The sequence below is a fragment of the Myxocyprinus asiaticus genome, chromosome 8, assembly GCF_019703515.2.
Source record: "Myxocyprinus asiaticus isolate MX2 ecotype Aquarium Trade chromosome 8, UBuf_Myxa_2, whole genome shotgun sequence".
Taxonomy (NCBI): Eukaryota; Metazoa; Chordata; class Actinopteri; order Cypriniformes; family Catostomidae; genus Myxocyprinus; species Myxocyprinus asiaticus.
Genome location: NC_059351.1, coordinates 45,272,427 through 45,294,081, shown reverse-complemented (window position 1 = coordinate 45,294,081; position 21,655 = coordinate 45,272,427). Strand labels below are relative to the sequence as shown.

The following is a 21,655-nucleotide window of genomic DNA, read 5'->3' as shown; positions in this document are numbered from 1 at the left end:
AAATGATGAGAGAATTAACATATTTGGTTGAACTATACCTTTAATATCTAAAGATTGATTACATGGGTTTTAGTTTATTATTGTAAAGAAATGTTCACTATTATTTAGAAAATATGCTCATATGCTCACAATAGATTACACAGAATCTATCACACAATGTAAAGCCCTTAAGATTTGTGCTGTTGACCAGTTTGAATTATAAATAAACTTTCTCAGTGGTATGTTTCATACATGGCATATCAAGTTTTTAAAAAGCCAATTTAGAATTTGACATGTTTTGCCCCAGTTTTTGTGCTGCTTTTTTTATTTTTTATGAACTGATATTCTTCCTTTACAGATGTCACTTCATGAATTGAACTTGTAAATCCTGTTTTATTGTTACTTAGCATATTCTTTGCTTTAGGCCATCTTTTCTAAGCGGCTTTTCATTTGCAGCAATAGTCTTGTGATGCCATCAGTTAGATGACTAACCCAAAAGCAGACACTCTGTTGGTTCAGCATGGGGGGTTTAAATGCTGCTCTTTGGGCTTTGAGCATTTTGTTCTTTTGCTTCTATAATCGCTTCTCTAACGCACACATACACAGACACAAACACACACACATTTGCCTTTCAAACTCTTCATTTTGTAATAAAGGACACCGTACCTGAAGAACATTTTGTTGTGCTTGATTTTCTTTATTTAAATTGAGTTCTTTTGCATGACATCAGAGGTCATGATCTGCTTTCGTGATAGGGGCCAGAGATTATTTTTAGTGTAACCTTCACTGACTCTGCTGCACAAACAAATCATTTGTCTTGGGGGTCAGATTGTAATGTAGATCATGAAAAGAGGAAACAACTTTATTTTTCATCAGTTTTTCACTGTATTTGTTTCTCTGATTTTGGGTTATACTTTTTTAAAGAGCACCTATTATGGTTTTTCAAATATTACCTTTCATGTAGTGTGTTATATAGCTGTTTGTGAATGTAAAAAAGTCTGCAAAGTTTCAAAAATCAAAGTGCACGACAAATGGAGTTATTGACTCCCAAAAGAAAGAACCGATTCTGAACACCTGAAACGAGTCGTTAGTAATTTCAGACTTACTTCCTGTACTAACCTACATAATTTGGTAACAAAAAACCCGCCTCTGGTCTTCAATGACTGCTCGCGAACAGCTTTGACCCGCCCTCAAACATTACACTAAGTGGTAGACCAATCACAACAGACTGGGACATCTGACCAATCAGAGCAGAGTAGGCTCTCTGAAAGGAGGAGTTTAGAATGAATCCTTTGGAATGGATCATTGAACGAGTTGTTTTTGACACTGGGAAAAAAAAAAGGTAATGCAGCAATTTAAATTATGAGCAAATTAAAGTGTTTTTTGACCTTGGATGCATGTAAATCTATTGTATGAGACCTTTAAAACAAAATTAGGCACATTTAAAAACCATAATACGTGCTCTTTAAGATCATTATTCATTTCTGAGTAACGTTTTGTGTATTCAATACAAAAACTGAAAGTTGTTAGTCATTTCTACGAGAAAAACGGGGAGAAATAACAGATAGATCTGACTATTGTAACAACGAAAAACATGATGAGAAGCTGTTGTGTAGTTTTCTGCACTTCAGACAAAGGTAAAAATATGGAAATTTTGGAGGAGCAGAATAGAGACTCAAGAACTTCAGTATTATATGACATAAATCTCTACATAAATACATTTGATACATCTTAAGTGTGTGTACAATTGTTGGCCTTCAATACAAAAATATACACTGAAATGCTCGGATATGCATGCATAAAGCCAGTGGTAAATATGCAATGACAAATTAAATGATGAATTTGGTCACAAATAAATTAATAGTGCAATAAATGACAAAGAAATTGTCAACTGTGAATATTTTTATCAGTGTCTCTGAATATGACTGTAACACACATCACTATATGACATAAATATCTTTCAAAAGCCACAATTTGGCTACTAGGTCGTGCCAAACTTTACAAATTCTTTCAGTTTATCAGATCCATGATTCAGCAGGAGCTCGTCCACCATGAGATCCCCACTGACTTTGATCTTCTGCTTTCTAATAATAAAAACATAAAAGAGAATCTAGATTAGCATTTTCTCATGGAGTTCTGGACATCCTAAACTTTTGATGGTAAATTCTACACCGAGGTAAAATATTTTTATAGATCCAAAAGTAGCGGCAGATGTTTCCTTTAATAAACAGTTCGATTTGAATTGTGCATGTCACTTTATTTAGCAAGTGTTCGATTATTGCTTTCACTGGTCAATGTAAAGCATGAAATGAATGCACTTGCTCATAATGTTACCAGCCAACTGGTGAATATTTCCTTTTTATTTATTTGCCAAAGGCAATTTTTAATTTTGCATTTAGTGCGTGGCGAGTGTTAATTTTGGACCTTGTTTACATTGTCTGCTACCTCTTGATCTTGCTCTTTCTCCACTCTTTTCTCTTTTGAATGTTCGATTTCGGCTTTATTTCTGTAGATACTTTGACAAGTAGACTCTTTCGCTGTTTTATTCCTGCTATTAAAATGTTATTACTACTGTATATATAAAATGTTCCTGATAAAATCATGGGAAATTAATATTGCCTTTCTGCTGGCCACCTCCAGTGAGAGCCGCTGTTACTCAGGTCCACCATTACCCCTGGTCCAACGCCCCTGTCTGACAGTACGCGATTTCGGATGCAGGGACTGATTTAGTGATCCGACATCGACGGTTAACAGTCTGTTCCTCACACAACACTACTGTACGGTTTTGGAATGCTTGGAATATACTGTAAGAGTCGCTTGCGACTACTTTTACGTCATGTTTGCATCCTTTGAAAGCAAGGGTTGCAGCATGAAGCATTTACATGGTTCCATTGATCATGGTATAAATATTGGGGGCGTTGTACTTGCATTATTGGGGGGTTACCTCAACCCCATCCCCCCTGGAATCTACGCCCCTGTTTAAAAGCTTCAGTCAGCGTATGAAAAAAACGACCTCGTCAGTTCTTTCAAAAATCTCTTTTTGTTTTCAATAGGGGAAAAAAAGTAATAGGAGTTTGGAACGACATCAAGGTGAGCAAAAATGATGACAGACTTTTCATTATCGTGCGAACTATCACTTTCACGGTATGTTCGGTTGAGGAGAACGTGCAGTGTATCACAATTGCCACTAGAGGTCTCGAATATTTCAAAAGCCAATTTAAAGGTCAAGGACGGTCCATGTCAGTTATATATCAGCTCATGCACTCAAACAAACTCTTATCAATGATCAGCCAAGACAGCTAGGAAACAGAGTCACTGGAGGAATAAATCCGAATCCAAGAATGCCATAAGGAGAGGGGGATACGAATACAACATTTAGCCGCCATCTTGTAAATGAACAATGCTCTCCAATCTCCTATCCTCACTCTGAGGCCTGCGGTCACTTATTAATTCATAAGCAAAGTGTGTGTACAGTTACCCATTGGCCTAATTCTTGTGTTTTTGTGTAAGCTTTCGAGTGCATCCGTCCAAAGATGTTCTTTATCTTGTATTTGCAGAGGTTAGACCTTCCCCCATTTCGATAGCAGAATATTTACTGTCTTCATATTTGTGACTGTGTGAGAGCCTGATATCATTTCCTTTCAGATATTCAGCGATGAATAATAGGTTTTGGTAGTTTGCTAAGTATTTGTGTGAATGCTTGCTTTAGAATTACAACCCCAATTCCAAAAAAGTTACTACGGATGGAAAATGCTAGTAAAGACAAAAAGAGTGATTTGGATATTCTGTTCACCTTATGCTATATTGAAAGCACTACAACAACAGGTTATTGTATGTTTTACATTGTGAATTCAAAATATTCACTTATTTCAAATCACATGATTGCAGCACGCTCCAAAAATTGGTGGAGATTTACCACTGTGTAAAATCACTATTTCTTCTAATAACACTTATTTAGTGTTTAGGCACTGAAGACACAAGTATGTTTATGGAGCCAGAATTATTTCTAAAAGAATATATTTACAAAATATAGTTCAGAAATGCACAGCACAATTCACATTCACAAAATCTGATTAATAAATCCAAAATACAATTCAGAAATACATGAATGAGCACAAATATTTTCCCAATTGCCCAGACAAACACTTCTCACTTCAATAAATTGAAAAAGTTTTTACAAATACGTATCTATCAAGTTTCTGGATTCATTTGCTTCAAAACATTTATGAATGTTGTTAAATTTATTTATGGATCGTTGAATCTGCATTTGCAAATCGTCAAATGTGGATCGCTTTGGATTTGTGTGGCTATTTTGAGACTTTCCTGCCAGATTTCGATTCACAAATTGTGTTTTTTAGTAAGTCCTTTTTAGCCAATCACACCGAGCTTTTAATCCACCAATCACAACACGCCTTGCTGAACTCTGGTGGATATCGATTCCCCATTACCATTGTTACTCTGTCATTCCTACGAGAAAAACGGGGAGAAATAACAGATAGATTTGACTATTCTAACAACGAAAAACATGATGAGAAGCTGTTGTGTAGTTTTTGCACTTCAGACAAAGCCAAAAATAATGCAGGTACGTCCCTGGAAAAGACGGCATCTGGATGGCAGAACGCACTCAGTGACCACTTTATTAGGAAGACCTGTACACCTACTTATTCATGTGATTATCTAATCAGCCAGTCGTGTGGCAGCAGTGTAATGCATAAATTTACACAGATACGGGTCAGGAGCTTCAGTTAATGTTCACATCAACCATCGGAATGGGGGAAAAATTGTAATCTCAGTGATTTCGACTGCGGCATGATTTGTTGCCAGGCGGGCTGGTTTGAGTATTTCTGTAACTGCTGATCTACTTGCTCCAAAATTTGTACATGACTTTCTGCATTAATGGTGCCCTCAGAGATGTGCAAGTTACCCATGCCATGGGCACTGACACACCCCCATACCATGACAGTCATTGTCTTTTGGACCTGACGCTGATAAAAGCTTGGATGGTCCTTCTCATCTTTGGCCCGAAGAACACAACGGCAGTTTTTTCCAAAACATTATTTAAAATGTGGACTTGTCAGACCACAAAACACAATTCCACTGTTCTACTTTCCATCTCAGATGAGACCGAGCCCAGAGAATTCAATGGTGCTCCTGGACAGTGTTGATTTATAGCTTCTGCTTTGCATAGTAAAGCCTTAATTTGCATCTGTGGATACAGCGGTGAATGGTGTTGATTGATAAAGGTTTACCAAAGTATTCCCGAGCCCAAATCATGCTAGATTGGCCTGCCTGCAGTCCTGACCTGTCTCCAATTGAGAATGTGTGGCGCATTATGGAGCACACAATACGGCGATGAAGGCCCATATAATTGTGCAGCTGAAGACCCGTAATGGATGAATGAGGGAAAATTCCTCTTGTTAACTTACAAATTGTGCCTTTAGTGTCCAAAAGCTTATTACGTGTTAATAGAAGTAATGGTGATGTTACTCAGTGGTAAACACTCGACTGTCCCAACTTTTTTGGAGTGAGTTGCAATCATCTGATTTGAAATGTGTATTTTTATTTTTTTAAAGCAATAAAATTCACAAGGTAAAACATCAAATAATGTGTTGTTGTAGTGCTTTTCAATATAGCACTGAGTGAATCGAATTTAGAAATCACTCCTTTTTTTTTTATTAGCATTTTCCATACTGTCCCAACTTTTTTGGAACTGGGGTTGTTGATTAAATATTAAACTATTCTTTTCCCCTGTCTTAACTAAATGTTTTACACTAATATTTAAAAACATTAAAAATGGTTCATCTCAATGTATATTTAAAAGAGATTTAACAACTTGAATATGGCATCCAAACATGACTCATCTATTTTTTTTTTTACCTCCATTTGTTGGTGAATCCACATCAGAGCTTGTGTTATGCTGGTGTAAACTCCTGGTTTGTTCTCCTGTCCACAGCTCTGAGCCCAGCTGGCTGCCCCCACCAGTGTCCATAATGACCCCCGACAGGCCAGAGGCCCTCCGCTGTCCCCCTACAGGCACAGAGGATTGGAGGTGACGCACAAATATGTTCAAGTTTACCTGTTTCAACAGCTGAGCACACAACTTCCATTGCACACAACTTCACACACAAACGGCAAACACAATACCTGACATGTTCCAGCCCCGCCCTCCAGGTATCCTGCACAAATGTCCCATGAAGAGAGACCCGGCCTGCGGCACTCTCCACTGGAGAGTAAGGGCACCTGAGCAGTGTGAAGCGATACACTGGCCTCTCCTACACAACATACACACAGGAGCATTCAGAACAGTCATCACCAAAAACACACACATTTAAAACTATACCATCCACCTCAGCCTGTCTTACGTCTGCAAAATTTGTGAGGTTTGTTAAACACAACGAATTGTTGTAGGAACACCAGCTGGTCAAGAGATGACTAATGCTTATTTAACTCTCCTATTCTGATCAAGTAGGGCTGCTTACTTTGCTGTTCCTGTTCATTTTTGATCAGACACAGTACAGGTGTTACCTTTTTTTTTATTTATTTTTTTTATGTGTGTATGTTTTGCACTCTGCATGTTTTATAGTCTCACTCCTTTATTTCTGTGTGGTTTTTTTTCTGCATTGTTGCTGATTTATGTATAGTTTTTGACAAAAAAAAAACAAAACAAAAAAAAACATTAATTTCCTATGAATGACCACATAGACTTATTGAATCTAGTAAGATACATTTTGTGTGTTCAGATGGCAAGTGGAGGAAAAGTCTTGTATCGCTCAGATAAACAAAACCATCTTTATTACATAGGGAAAATTGATCGAACAGAATAGGAAGGTTAAATTAAGTGCCGTAAATGTGAACACCTGATGACCCACAGTCCACACACTTACCACCATCCTGTGTGGCTCCCCAGCCTGAGATCAAACACATCTGTCCAGCCTCAAAGTTTTCACCGTAACTGGGCAAACAGATAGGTACCACCTGATCTGAGGATGAAGGGGGGGGGGAATGCATTTGTTTACTTATATTCCTATTTAAATATCTATTTTCAGAAATATCTCCAGCCAGTAACACGAGGCAGACTCTTACCGTTAAAAGACAGAGGAAGCTTTAGCTTTATTAATGCTATGTCATAGCTGAGTCCCTCTGGCTTGTAGCTAGTATGGTAGATGATTTCCTCCACAGAAAGAGCTTCAGATCCACTCACTGGCTGATCTATAACCCCAGCATGCACTGACCATAACATTGGCTGAGCGAAACTTCAAACAAAAAGAGAAAGATGAAAAGACTGCTTATGTAAGATGCACATAGTTAATATGATCTGGATGTATAAGGTTGTTGTGGATTAGGTGTGCTGTGATTATAAAGTTTTGCTGGTAAACAACATGGCAATGCCAGTCCACCAGCTGTAGAAGGACAAGACCAAACAAGTCTGGATAAATATCAGACCAGCATAAACCAGCCTGGATCAGCATCAGACCAGTATAAACCAGCCTGGAGCAGTACCAGACTATCATAAACCAGACTTGTTCAGCACCAGACCAGCATAAGCCAGTCTTGATGATCATAAGACCAGCATAAACCTGCCTGGATTGGATCAAGACCAGCATGAACCGGTCTTGATTAGCACTGGACCATCACAGACCAGCACAAACCAGCCGGGAGCCAAACCAGACCATTTTAAATCAGTCTTGATCAGCATCAGGCCAGCAGAAACCAGTATTTATTAGAACCAGACCAGTTTAAATCAGATTTGATCAGAACCAGACCAGCATAAACCAATTTTAATGAGCACTGGACCATCTTAAACCAGTCTTAATGAGCACCAGCATAAAGTGGCCTGAACCAGCACAAGACAAACATAAACTAGCCTGGACCAGCACTAGACCAGCATATACCAGTATGGATCAGCACAAGACTAGCATAAACCAGCCTGTGGGTGATTTTCACGAAACCAGTAGATAAAATCTCCTGGTCCTATTTTACTCCATAATCAAAAAGTTTTAGGACCATTAAGATTTTTTACATTGTGACATTTTCATGACAGTTATGCACATTTTACCCCCCTAATTTTCATAAACGTAATGCGGGGAAAAAAATGATCTATTATTCATATTAAGTATTTATACATCATAGTTGGCCTCCCTTGGTACTGCATTACATTTAAGATGATTTTAATTAAAAAGTTAATGTACAACAGTTTTTTTTAAAGTTTTTTTTTCTTCTGTAATTCAAATGACTGTTACGTTAATGAGAATCATCATTGAAAACAAAGGGAATAGTAGAAATAAAATATCCAGATGCGTTACGGTAATGAGAATTGGTTTGTAAAATGTGCTTAATTGTCCCGAAAATAATGTCACAAAACAAAAAATCTTAATGGTTCTAAATGTAGGCTTTATTTTCATTATGCAAAATATAATTTCATATTTTTTGTATTGATTTTAGGTTAAATATGAAAGGTCTTGTTTCTCGTTTGAAAGGTTTCTTGAAAGGTTTCACTAGCAAAATCAGCCTTATCAAATTTATATATTTTTTATTTTATTTTATTTATTTTTTTGCAGCAAGGAAGTTATATTATTTGTATGCATAATACTTACCCATAGACACAGTGAGCAGCAGTGACTATCCACCGGTCACTGATGATTGATCCTCCACAGAGATGCTGGTTCTGGTAATGCAAGCTGACCTGCCATGGGACCTGCCCAGTGCTTGAAACATTTCCCCCTACAATTCGACTCCTGATAGCTGGCCTGGAACCACACTCTATACAACAGCAAACAAAACTAGATTTGTATATTTTCTGGAGGAAAAAAAATGGTGGTGCTTGCCCATGCAAAAACATCGTCCTGATGCCATTGTGTTGTGGTTGGTTGCCAAGACCCTGCTATGCGGTTGGTAATGAGTGTTTTTTGTGCATTAACATTCGGTTGATGGGGTGTTCTAGGTGGTTACAATGGTTGTAATGGTGTTCTGTAGTGACACTTGTTGTAAGCACTTAATAGTGCTTACTAATGATCAAATAATGCCATATACACATTGCCAAGATCAAAATGGATGAAAACTTTATTAACTCCTACAACAGTCATGAACAAAATATACTGTATGCTTTGATAGACAGTGTAATTATTGTTTATTTTATCAAAGAAACAAAATCATTAGCCACTTACCTATACATTTGAGAACAGTCACTGTACCAGAACTGCACTGAGTCTTTCTGTATAGATGGAAAATAAGCTTTTAGTGGCATCGATATCTTTGTCTGTAACACGCACACACAGTTAGTTTTCCCATTCTGCCTCATTTTTATGCCTCTATTTAAGCATATCGATCTTAGCTGTCATATCAGACTGTGCCACAGCTCTCTCATTTATCATCCATTATTTTTCCTTATTTCAGAAAGGAGTCGAGATGTCCTCTCTTTTTTAAGACACATTAGTAAAAAGACAGCGTCTGCTTAAAACACCATCTTAGCTGCTAAGTATAAGAACGGGCAGCCAAATGGGCAGCCGTTCTTACATCTCAATTAATTATTGTACTGTAAGTCTTAATCCACTTCACGGCAGAGAAACAGAAAGTTCGGCCCTCTGTACCGACTGCTTTTTCAGATACAGAAGAGACTCTTGAACACCAGTTTGTCTACTGGGAGACTTCAAAATGTTTGGATATGGTAGATATCAATCTGCCATGTAATGTGTCAGTCACTGGACTGATCTTATTGGACAGTTTTTGGCCCAAAAGACTTGATCTGATATAGACTCACAGACTAAAGCGCCCCTGATTAGATTTCGAAAGGTTTCCACAAATCATGCTGATTTCAGTTTCAAATTGTCAACAGAGATGAGTCATTTCAAAAGTTCTATGCAAGCAGGTATGTAAGTTTAGGTTCACCTGATGAAGGAGGTGTTGTGGATCTTGAAGGTTTCTAGAAGGGCTTGTTGGTTGATGTTAAGAGCTATTAGATTGTTCTTGAAGATGGCTTCAATGGATGTGATAGGAATGGCATTAGAGCTCACATAGCTACAATCAGAGCAAGACAGAGGAATGAAAGAACAATACCATTTGCTATTCAGAAGCAATTAAGAAACAATCGGGTAACACTTGAAAACGCTAATGAACACACAATCAGAAAATGGCTTTCCACTGATTGCAGTGTAACTGGCTGTATAATTACAAGTACACTCATAAATAAAAATGCACAGTGTACCCTCTCATTCAGATAAAATACGCCAATGCTCACAATTTAAGTTCAAATATTTAAAGGGGTCATGAAATGGAAAATCTAATTTTCATTGATATTTAGACATATAAGAGGTAATTGAAACAAGCTGTAAAAACATACTGTAAATTTCAGAACTCAAAACTACCTCCCCAGCTTAAAAAGAGCATTTATAGTTCCCACCTTTCTGAAACGTCTCTGTTTGAAAACTGTGTGTTCGTGACATCATGAGATATTGCTCAGTTGTATTTACACACCCCACAACATGCATCACTGCACCCTTGGCCCTGCCCACTGGTGTTCAGTTTGTATTGTAAACAGAGAGGGAGAGAGACGGGGCTAGTGTGACCAACTATTCTTTTTTTTTGGGGGGGGGGGATTTTCTCCCCAATTTGGCATGCCCAATTCCCAATGCGCTCTAAGTCCTCGTGGTGGCGTAGTGACGCCTCAATCTGGGTGGCGGAGGACGAATCTCAGTTGTCTCTGTGTCTGAGACCGTCAATCTGTGCATCTTATCACGTGGCTTGTTGAGCGTGTTACCACGCAGACATAGCGTGTGTGGAGGCTTCACGCTATTCTCCATGGCATCCACACACAACACACTACGCACCCCACCGAGAGTGAGAACCAAATTATAGCGACCACGAGGAGGTTAAGCCAACATGACTCTACCCACCCTAGCAATCAGGCCAGTTGGTTGCTTAGGAAGCCTGACTGGAGTCACTCAGCACACCCTGAATTCGAACTTGCGACTCCAGGTGTGGTAGTCAGTGTCTTTACTTGCTGAGCTACCCAGGTCCCCCCTGACCAACTACTCTTGAACACCAAAGGGGACCCATCTGAACTATTTTGAAGGTTTTTTTTTTAGCATATAACTTGCATTAGACAGACATCTTTGACTGTTGTCATGTTTATTGTGCCAATTTAAAAGACAAGGTGTCATGTTATAACTCGGAAACGGAGATGCCATTCAGTTTCATTCAGCTGCCCATTTGTGCTATTTTCTTTATTATTATTTTTTTCAGATTTTCTCCCCTTTTTCTCCCCAATTTGGAATGCCCAATTCCCAATGCGCTCTAAGTCCTCGTGGTGGCGTAGTGACTCACCTCAATCCGGGTGGCAGAGGACGAATCTCAGTTGCCTCTGTGTCTGAGACCATCAACCCACGCTTCTTATCACGTGGCTTGTTGAGCGCATTACCGCGGAGACATAGCGCATGTGGAGACTTCACGCTGTTCTCCGCGGCATCCACACACAACTCACCACGTTCCCCACCGAGAGCGAACCACATTATAGCGACCACGAGGAGGTTACCCCATGTGACTCAACCCTCCCTAGCAACTGGGCCAATTTGGTTGCTTAGGAGACCTGGCTGGAGTCACTCAGCACGCCCTGGATTCGAACTCGTGACTCCAGGGGTGGTAGTCAGAGTCTTTAATTTGTGAGCTACCCAGGCCTCCCATTTGCGCTATTTTTAATTGTTGGTGTATTTAAACAAGCACTAGCTGGACGTCTTTCTCCGTCCGATGGGTGCGCGTGGGCGACCTTAATTTATTTTCCGCTATAATATTTTTTATCTCTGTGTTACGTTTTAATGCTTAACTAAACACATTTTAGACACTTTTATCAATGGAGTAGGTAGGCTTGGTAATGTATCAAAATATTAGGCTTAATAATTAGTCATACAATTTGATAAAATTATTTTGTATTCATAATTCTTTTTTTAAAATATGCTAAAGATGAAAATAGAAACGGTTGGATGAATTGCACTTTACAGGAAAACCGACACAAAAAACCCCCACCTGGGTTTAGGGTAAATTCACTGGTTCAAAAACATAATTGTGGCTAAGAAATAAATGCGTAATGAATTGTGTTGAACAGAAGAATGCACAACTGTAAGAAGATTCAAAATCTTTTCCAAACCATTTTTGCATTTATGAAGTACAGGGAGGCTTGGTTCATAATAAATAAAGAAAACGTAATGGTGTGTAACACGTTTAGGTCAAATAATGCTCGTAAGTAGAGGTGCAGTACAGTATCACCTTTCCAAGTGTACTCTCCAAAAATTCCATAATATGCATAATACTATATATCTTAATTGGGGAAGAAGAGAACAACAATTAAATTATTTGGCTTAAATAGATGTGCACAATTATGAATAATGTGGCAGAAAACCACACTAAACTTTCTTAATTAAAAGTGCGCGTTTGTTTCCTCAGTCACGCACCCCGCGTCTGTTGCGAGAGTTCGCATGTAATCTAAGACGGCTTTGTTGATTATTAAATTTCGTAATCAATGCATCAAAATTGCAGCATAATATTGATGCATTTTTACACCCTTAGATACTATTATTACGCATAAAAAGGTCATTTCATTTGGGTGTGAAAGCTTTCATTTTGGGTGGCATTTGCTATGCCACTGCTCCATTGGAGGAGCACCTCATTAAAAGGGCAGGACTTCAAGCCCCTAGAGCCACCCCCACTGCACGGGCCTGAAAACGATAGTTACATGCCCATATAAAGTAAACAGATTTGACTTGCTGTCCACAATAGATGGGAACAAACTTCACTTTATACACTGCACTTACAATAACTATCAACTAGTTATTGTAAATCGCCAAAATATATGACGTAGTAATGGCAAACAGTGATGTCAAACACATTCAGACCTTATGAGAACAAAGCTCTAAAATTAAAGGATAAACAAAAGAATATAGATGTTAAATCTTGACCTATTTCTGGTGAAAGTGTTTGCAATAACGATTATTCTTTCTTTCATTTAATGGCAGACTGATTTTAATTGGATTAACTATGCAGGTAACGAGGCCACCAGGAACAGAGAAACATTATTATTCTAAGCTCCCACACTGTGCAAGAAAATATACATGCACACACACACTCAAGGAGAGTATCAGCATAAATCTGAGTTAATTCATCTTCCTTAAATAGCATACATGCACAGCATTGATGCAATGAGCGAATTTACTTCTCATGGTGAGTTCATGTCTTGTCGGAAATACTTTAATTATACAATGGCAACTTGTAGATTCTACCGTTTTACTCTGAGCTATTCACATCTTTAGACCTCATAAGTTATTTGTTTCTACAGCAAGACTAATAACAGCAAAATGGATTTGTTGTTGATAACTATTAATTAATTAATTAATTCAACTCTGTATGTTAATGAAAAAATTGCTCCAGGAATCAATGCCATAATAAAATGGCACATCAAACAGAAATATGTGTTCACTACCTTTAACTTTTGAGGCCGCTGCCATATTGGCTCTTTATACATGACGTCATGAATGTCAAGTCGGAGGTTTTATAGAATTCCAGAATTACTGCTTGTAATTACGAGTTCTACAAAGACGTGAACGCATCTTACAAGTCGAAATCTCGTAATTACGGTAATTCCGACATGACTTGAATGCACCATTACACTGATTATGCTTAATAAGCCGGCAACGTGTAAGGTCATGTAAACGTCATAAACAGTTTACGTAAAAAATGATTGGTACATGTAGAGTTTTGCTCATTGCGTTGCATGGCTTTACCGGCGTTCTTACCATCTAATCCAGTGTGCGCAAGTGTTGCACACATGACTTCTTTTACGTATGTCAATCCAGAGAATAACCTGATGATTGTAAATCTTATGTAAACACGGTTTTCTTGCATTGTAAGATTTTTTCAATAAGCTGATCTTTGGTCATTATCAACCTATTGGAGTGCATACAAACATTCTCATTATGACATATTGCCGTATACATTGACAAGTGGTTGTCCGCTGTAAAGTCCACACCAGTGTGGGCTCGGAAAAGAGTGTACGTGCAAATGGGGCGCCCTACAGTCTTCATTTGAGTGGAGACCGCAAGTTCACATTAACTATGCCAATTGCAACAGGGCCAACAGCTTCTGTTTTTATGGTGTTCAACTTTTTAGATATGTTGACATGTCCCAGAGGTGGAATCTATCTGAAACTCACCCACTGAAATCAGAGAGACTCAACATAGCACATACTGTAGTATTTCTTTGTACCTGTTGTATCCCAGTTGTCTGCAGGCTAAGGAGCTCAGGTTGGTATTCCAATCTTCAAAACACACAGTCCTCCATAAACCCCTGTTGTACACTTGAAGCACTGAGCTCTTTCCACTCACACGCACTGAGAGAGAGACAAAGACAGTGTTTTGGGTTAACAAAGTTTGTCAGTTTGTTGTTTGCAAAGAGCAGCAGTTCTAGGGTCAGGTTATGATGCTTATGCTGGAAAGTATAAAATGTGTGGAAACTTGATTGGATATTATCCATATAGACTGCAAGAGACTGAGAGTCTCGACCCACCACAGTTGAGTTCATCTTCTCCGTCTCCACAGTCCTGAACTCCATCACATACAGCAGCTACGCTGATACACCGAACTGATAACACACAGCGGAACTTTCCTGAACAACTCTCCAGACCCACTATAGAGAAAAACAGACAGTCACAGACACACAGACACATCACTGAACTTAAAACAACCATCTGTTACCAGAGTGACCAAAGTGAGTCATAGAACAGGGTAGAGCTCATTAAACATTTACAATTACCAATGCTCAAGATGAGTTTCAATAGCTAAGAAGGACACTAACACACTTACCTTCACACACACAAACACACTCACCTCCTAAACCAATTCCTAGAGCCAGAGTCAGAGCTATTATCAAACCTAAGCTAATGAGCAGCACCAGCAATCTGCGAGATATGTACGGCCAACAGAAAGACTTGAAGTCTGAAAGGTCTTCTCCTAAGAGAGACAGAGAGAAGTGGGTGAATGACATCAGCCTGCTAAAAGGCCAGTGCTGGCAGCAGTGTAAGACTGATTAGATCAGAGTCAACACCTCAAGTAGTTGTCCTCTAACCCCTGTGTAATCAAATGTGTAAGCAAGCACAGGCTATAGCTGTGCTGAGACTTGTACAATCTAATTTTACTTGCACAAAGTGACAGAGCACCACTAATACAACTATCAAAGCATTTCTTGAAATGCTGGATTTGACTTCACTGCCAAAAAGTACCATGGTACCACTACAGTTGTTTGGACTGTGGTACACTTGTAGCACTATTATATTTTTAAGCAGTAAGATATGCCTTATATAAAATGGTAACTACATAAAGAAAACACAAATTTACATAAAAATGCCATTTTAAGTCATTAATTGTCATCTTTCCAGCTAGAATGCTGAATTGACCAATCAGCATTCAGAATCTGTTTCATGAGTGTCATGTAAATATCATTGTACGTGAATATGGTAATCATTCAGTACCATGTTATACTGTATATCAATGTACCATGGTATACCATTAGATACCATCACTGCACCATGGAACTGTCTCAGTATTTTTCTTGCCAAAACATATGATGTTTTTTTAAATGTACAGTAATTTCAAATCAGATGATTGCAACACACTCCAAAAAAGTTGGGACAGTCAAGAGTTTACCACTGTGAAACATCACCATTTCTTCTAATAACACTTATTAAGCATTTAGGCACTGAAGACACAAGTTTGCTAAGTTTAGAAAGTGGAATTTTACCCCAGTCATCCATTATGCAGGTCTTGAGCTGCAAATTGTAAGGGGTCTTCGTTGCCGTATACTTTTTGTAATGGAATATTATTACTATGTTTTTAGTACAAATATGGTTACTGTAGTATATATGTACTATATACATATAGTATATATGGTTAATTTCCTTAAGGGATGGGTAAAGCTATTTGTGAAGGAAAGAAATCCAATATAATTTCAAAGGAATGCAAAACTTATTGTGAGAGAATGCAAAACTTTTTCAGAGAGAACTTAAAACTATTGCGAGTGAATGTAAATTAAAAAAATTAAACAATCTGCCCTTTCCTCTAAGTAGCTCCATACTTACGCATATTTTTCTGTCTATATTTTTTTTATCATGTGGTATATATGGAAAACAACATAAATAAAAGAAGACAATAGTTTACCATAAGTGATTAGTATTCAGTGAAATTGTTCCAAGTCTGCTTACCATCAAAAAAGGGCTGGACCTTGATGATGGGCACACCTGGGCTGGGTGGGATTTGAATGTTAAGTGTTTTATACACAGGCAGTGAGGCGGACACCTCAGTGGGCAACTCAACAGGCACATGGGGGTCCTGCATGTCCGGGCCATTGAAGTGAATGAAATGACTGTTTTGACTGCTAAAGGAGCTCACGTTGAAGGTGGTGGGGGTCTCAACAACAGGAAGGTCCTCATCTGTTACAGAGACCACCTCAAGAGCACCAGATTCAGTGCCATCTTCTACTGGATCCTCCTGAATGTGTGTGTGTGTGTGTGTGTGTGTGTGTGTGTGTGTGTGTGTGTGTGTGTGAGAGAGAGAGAGAGAGAAAGAGAATGATGGATAGACAGACATAAAATGAGAGCAGGACAGCGAGTGAAAGAGAAAGGGATTATCAAGGTGTGGCAAATGATGTAAAAAATAGAACAACTTTGTCAAACTCCATCTATTACCTCATATGATTTAAAAGTGTCTCAAACTTAAGCCACAGACAAGCCATAGACACAAGGACACCAGCTAGCACTCTGACATGAAATACCGTTCTTCATGCTTCCTTACCCTCTCCTCTGGGCTTCCTCCCTCTGAAACTGGCCGCTCTGTCTCTCCTGCTGTCTGGGAAGAAGTCATGACTCTCCTTTCATCGTCTCATCTTCTCTCCATCTTGGATGAATGAGTCAAATGTGAGATGACAGTGACACCGACCACTTAAGAAGCCAAAAAATGGCGTCATGAACGGGATTCCACTCTGTCTGTTTAATCCTTGACTGGAAGAATAAAAAACTGATGAATCCAGAGTTATATATTTCCAGTGCCTCCAGTTATGCCAACTAAACTTGTTCCTAACTGCCTGTGAAAGACTAAGTGGAAAGCTATACAACTGTCCTTCTCAGTGACTTTTATCTAATTCTTGTTCCTCCTTTCTCTCCCTCTCTGCCACACCTGTTCTTGAGCACAAAATGACACCTGAGCAGGTGTGCAGCAGCGTTTTGTTGTGTCACTACAGCTGTGGATCAGGTAATGCTGGACGGTCTCCGCTTCTCAGGTCCAGTTACACTGCAAGGGGTCACACAGGAGCAGGAGGATACCAAGCACAAAAAGGTCATCAGTCTTTGAGCTGTTCCCTAATTGTTCACTAGGTTCAGCACCAGTAGTCATTTCATTAAGGACCTTGGAAGTTTCTAGATTAGCTTTTAAATCCAAATTAAAATCAGAGAGTATGATTAAAAGAATAGCTCACCGAAAAAAAAATTATCTCGTCATTTCTCCTCATGCCATCCCAGAAATGTATGACTTTCTTCTGCAGAACCCAAATGAATATTTTTAGAAGACTATCTCAGCTCTGTAGGTCCATATGCAAGTGAATGGTGACCAAAAATTTTAAGCTCCAAAAAGCACATAAATGCAGCATAGAAGTAATCCATGTGACTCCAGTGGTTCAATCAATGTCTTCTGAAGCGATCCAATCGGTTTTGGGTGAGAACAGACCAAAATACAGCTCCTTTTTCACTGGTCATCTTGACATCAGCTGTCTCTTTGGCGATCATGATTTCAGGCTCGATTATATTTCCTAATGCCATCTAGCACTCTGTGCATGCATCAAACACTAGGAAGTGTAATCGAACTTGAAATCATGATCGTGCCTAGAGACTTCAATGGCAAGATGTACAGTGAAAAAAGAGCTATATTTTGGTCTGTTCTCACCCAAAATCGATTAGATAGTTTCAGAAAACATTGATTGAACCACTGGAGTCATTGATTACTTTTATGCTGCCTTTATGTGCTTTTTCGTGCTTCAATGTTTTGGTCACCATTCACTTGCATAGTATGGACCTACAGAGCTGAGATGTTCTTCTGATAATCCTCATTTGTGTTCTGCAGAAGAAAGAAAGTCATACGGGTCATGAGGATGTCATGAGGGTGAGTAAATGATGAGAATTTTCATTTTTGTGTGAACTATCCCTTTAAGTCGTTCATGCAATATTTGTGTAGTGTCTTTTTGCCACAACCAGCAGCACATTAATGCAAGGACTTACACATGCAAAAGCCCAGGGTACCTTACTGCGTACCTAATGATTATCTGATGATAAAGTCATAAAAATGTTGTTGTTGTTAACTTGTTAACAGTCTTTTATATGGAGGAATAGCTGCTGGATTTGTTCAAACTATTAATCACATGGGGGACAACTGTCTCAGTGTGTCAAAGAGAGTATCATTACATTAGTCTGTTACTGAGAACCTTTGTGTTTTGATCCTCTTTTAGTTTTCCATCATGCTCTAAGAGCTATATCTGGTGTCCTGGTGTGTGTGTGTGTGTGTGTGTGTGTGTGTGTGTGTGCTTAGCTTTAGTTTGTGGACAGTATTGTCCCCAAAAGTGAGCTAAACTTGGAAAAACCTACCTTTACAGACATTTAGGAACATCCTTAATCGGAACATCAACTCATAAATAAAAGCTTCTTCTTTTTAATTTCCAAAAATGTGAAATGTTTTTGTTTAGGGGTTTAAGTTAGTCTGTAGTAATTAGCTTCATATCATAATCTATAGTGTGTCCCCTTTTAGATTCCTTAGTAAACGTGTTTGTGTGTATAGGCCTTCAGGTAGTCATAGGGCATCTTGAGAGGACATTTGGTGGTCCTCACAGTTTGAAAGGTTCATAAATTGGCCAAATTATTCTTTAAATCTACTGATAATGATATTAACGGGTTTCTGTGACGGTATACACCACCAACATGTGTGTATATGCAGAACAGCTTCCCTTTATGTATATGGTCCCAGCACATATGCATGTAATGACGCCGTTTCACCAGCAGACGTCACTGAAGTGCTTTAATGCGTCACGTCTCTGCATCTGCATGACTCATCATTGTTCGAGAGATAGGCAGCTGTTCATGAGTCAGCGGCTTCTCAATTGTTTCGGGTGAAGTGAGCTCTGTGGCAGCGATGACTCAAATGCTTGTGTGATAACGGAACCGTTTTTTTGTGCGTTTGTAATCCGTTCCTCCCCCTCCTGCGTGCAGTCACGACTACAGGATAATCTGAAATGCGTTTGACTCAGCAGCATGATGTATATAGAAAAACAACACTGAGACTGGAAGAAAATCTGAAAATACCCCCATAAATATTTAATAACAAACAAAATGAAAGAAATAAAGAAATAGATATCATGTGACACTGAATTTATATAGATATGAAATAATCATAAAATATGACTTACACACAGAAAGCGGCACTGTTACATACCTAGGGTCTCTAATGGCCCTATACACTTTTAGTACTTAAACAATTATAAGAAATATACTTTTTGCAATTTTACCTTTTGTGTGTGTGTGTGTGTGTGTTACACTATTCATAAGAGAAAGTTAAGGAATACTAATGGGGTGTAGGCACAACTACCGGTCTGTTAATGTAACATCAAGAACACATTATTCACCTCTCATGAAATTAGAGACATGACAACTATCTTAGCCCTCTTTATATACAAACTAAATATACATACTGTAGTACTGATTACCTCATCATTTCTGCAGACACTTTATGTTTGTGTGCTTCTACCATACTGTATGTCTGGGCACATATTTACTAAAACATCTGCCCAGAAGCATCTGAAAAAAATAAATAAATAAATAAAAAAATAAAAAAAACATTCTTGAGCAGATATCTTTACAGGGATCACACATGGTTCATAACTATAGTGAATCATCTTTTGCATACACCTATTCTAAAATGCAATCTAGCATTTGAAACATTGCTATGCTACATTCTAACATTTTTTAATGCTTTTATAAAATACAAATAAAATCTAAACAAAGCTATTCAAAATATTCTATGTAACATTCTAAAGATGACTATTCTAACATTCTGACAACTCTAACGGGTTTATTCTAAAAAAACATTCTAACATTCGAATTCAAACTTTTTTTTAAATGCAAACATTCTTACATTCTAATTATGTTAATGTTTTTTTCAAAAACATTCTTACATTCTAAAGATGACTATTCTAATGTTTTTTTAATTTTTATTATTATTCTAAAAACATTATAACACTCAAATTCTTATGTTTTTCTACTAAAAATACTAAATGTTTTATGGGTAGGGTTAGTATGTTGTAATTATATTTCTATAAAGTCTGTAATATCTACACTGGCGGCCAAAAGTTTGGAATAATGTACAGATTTTGCTCTTCTGGAAAGAAATTGGTACTTTTATTCACCAAAGTGGCATTCAACTGATCACAATGTATAGTCAAGACATTAATAACGTGAAAAATTACTATTACAATTTGAAAAAAAATATTCAGAACTTCTTAAACTACTTCAATGAGTTTTCATTAAAACATCCTCCACGTGCAGCAATGAAAGCTTTGCAGATCCTTGGCATTCTAGCTCTCAGTTTGTCCAGATACTCGAGTGACATTTCACCCCACACTTCCTGTAACACTTGCCATAGATGTGGCTGTCTTGTCGGGCACTTCTCACACACCTTACAGTCTAGCTGATCCCACAAAAGCTCAATGGGGTTAAGATCCATAACACACTTTTACAATTATCTGTTGTCCAATGTCTGTGTTTCTTTGCCCACTCTAACCTTTCTTTTTGTTTTTCTGTTTCAAAAGTGGCTTTTCTTTGCAATTCTTCCCATAAGGCCTGCACCCCTGAGTCTTCTCTTTACTGTTGTACATGAAACTGGTGTTGAGCGGGTAGAATTCAATGAAGCTGTCAGCTGAGGACATGTGAGGCGTCTATTTCTCAAACTAGAGACTCTGATGTACTTATCCTCATGTTTAGTTGTACATCTGGCCTTCCACATCTCTTTCTGTCCTTGTTAGAGCCCATTGTCCTTTGTCTTTGAAGACTGTAGTGTATACCTTTGTATGAAATCTTCAGTTTTTTGGCAATTTCAAGCATTGTATAGCCTTCATTCCTCAAAACAATGATTGACTGACGAGTTTCTAGAGAAAGCTGTTTCTTTTTTTCCATTTTTGACCTAATATTGACCTTAAGACATGCCAGTCTATTGCATACTGTGGCAACTCAAAAACAAACACAATGTTAAGCTTCATTTAACGAATCAAATAGCTTTCAGCTGTGTTTGATATAATGGCAAGTGATTTTTTTAGTACCAAATTAGCAGTTTAGCATAATTACTCAAGGATAAGGTGTTGGAGTGATGGCTGCTGGAAATGGGACCTGTCTAGATTTGATCAAAAATGACTTTTTTCAAATAGTGATGGTGCTGTTTTTTACATCAGTAATGTCCTGACTATACTTGAATCAGCTGAATGCCACTTTGGTGAATTAAAGTACCAATTTCCTTCCAAAACAGCAAAATCTGTACATTATAGCAAATGATTGGCCACCAGTGTATATGCTTCACGAAGGCATGGAGTCAGACAAACTGCTCTGACCTCTTCA

General features: G+C 38.2%; 1 protein-coding gene across 1 annotated transcript; it reads right to left on the bottom strand.

Annotated features, from left to right (window-relative positions):
• Window positions 1–1,880: 1,880 nt before the first annotated feature.
• LOC127444785 (transmembrane protease serine 3) lies at window positions 1,881–16,874 on the bottom strand. The gene is made up of 13 exons (XM_051704333.1): window positions 16,806–16,874; window positions 16,217–16,499; window positions 14,847–14,969; window positions 14,527–14,646; window positions 14,227–14,350; window positions 9,865–9,993; window positions 9,144–9,190; window positions 8,574–8,739; window positions 7,063–7,232; window positions 6,864–6,959; window positions 6,124–6,251; window positions 5,857–6,006; window positions 1,881–2,063 (listed from the first exon to the last, which is right to left on the bottom strand). The coding sequence occupies exons 1-13, from the start codon at window positions 16,872–16,874 to the stop codon at window positions 1,998–2,000; spliced, it is 1,671 nt and encodes a 556-aa protein (XP_051560293.1). The 3' UTR covers window positions 1,881–1,997.
• Window positions 16,875–21,655: the final 4,781 nt, after the last annotated feature.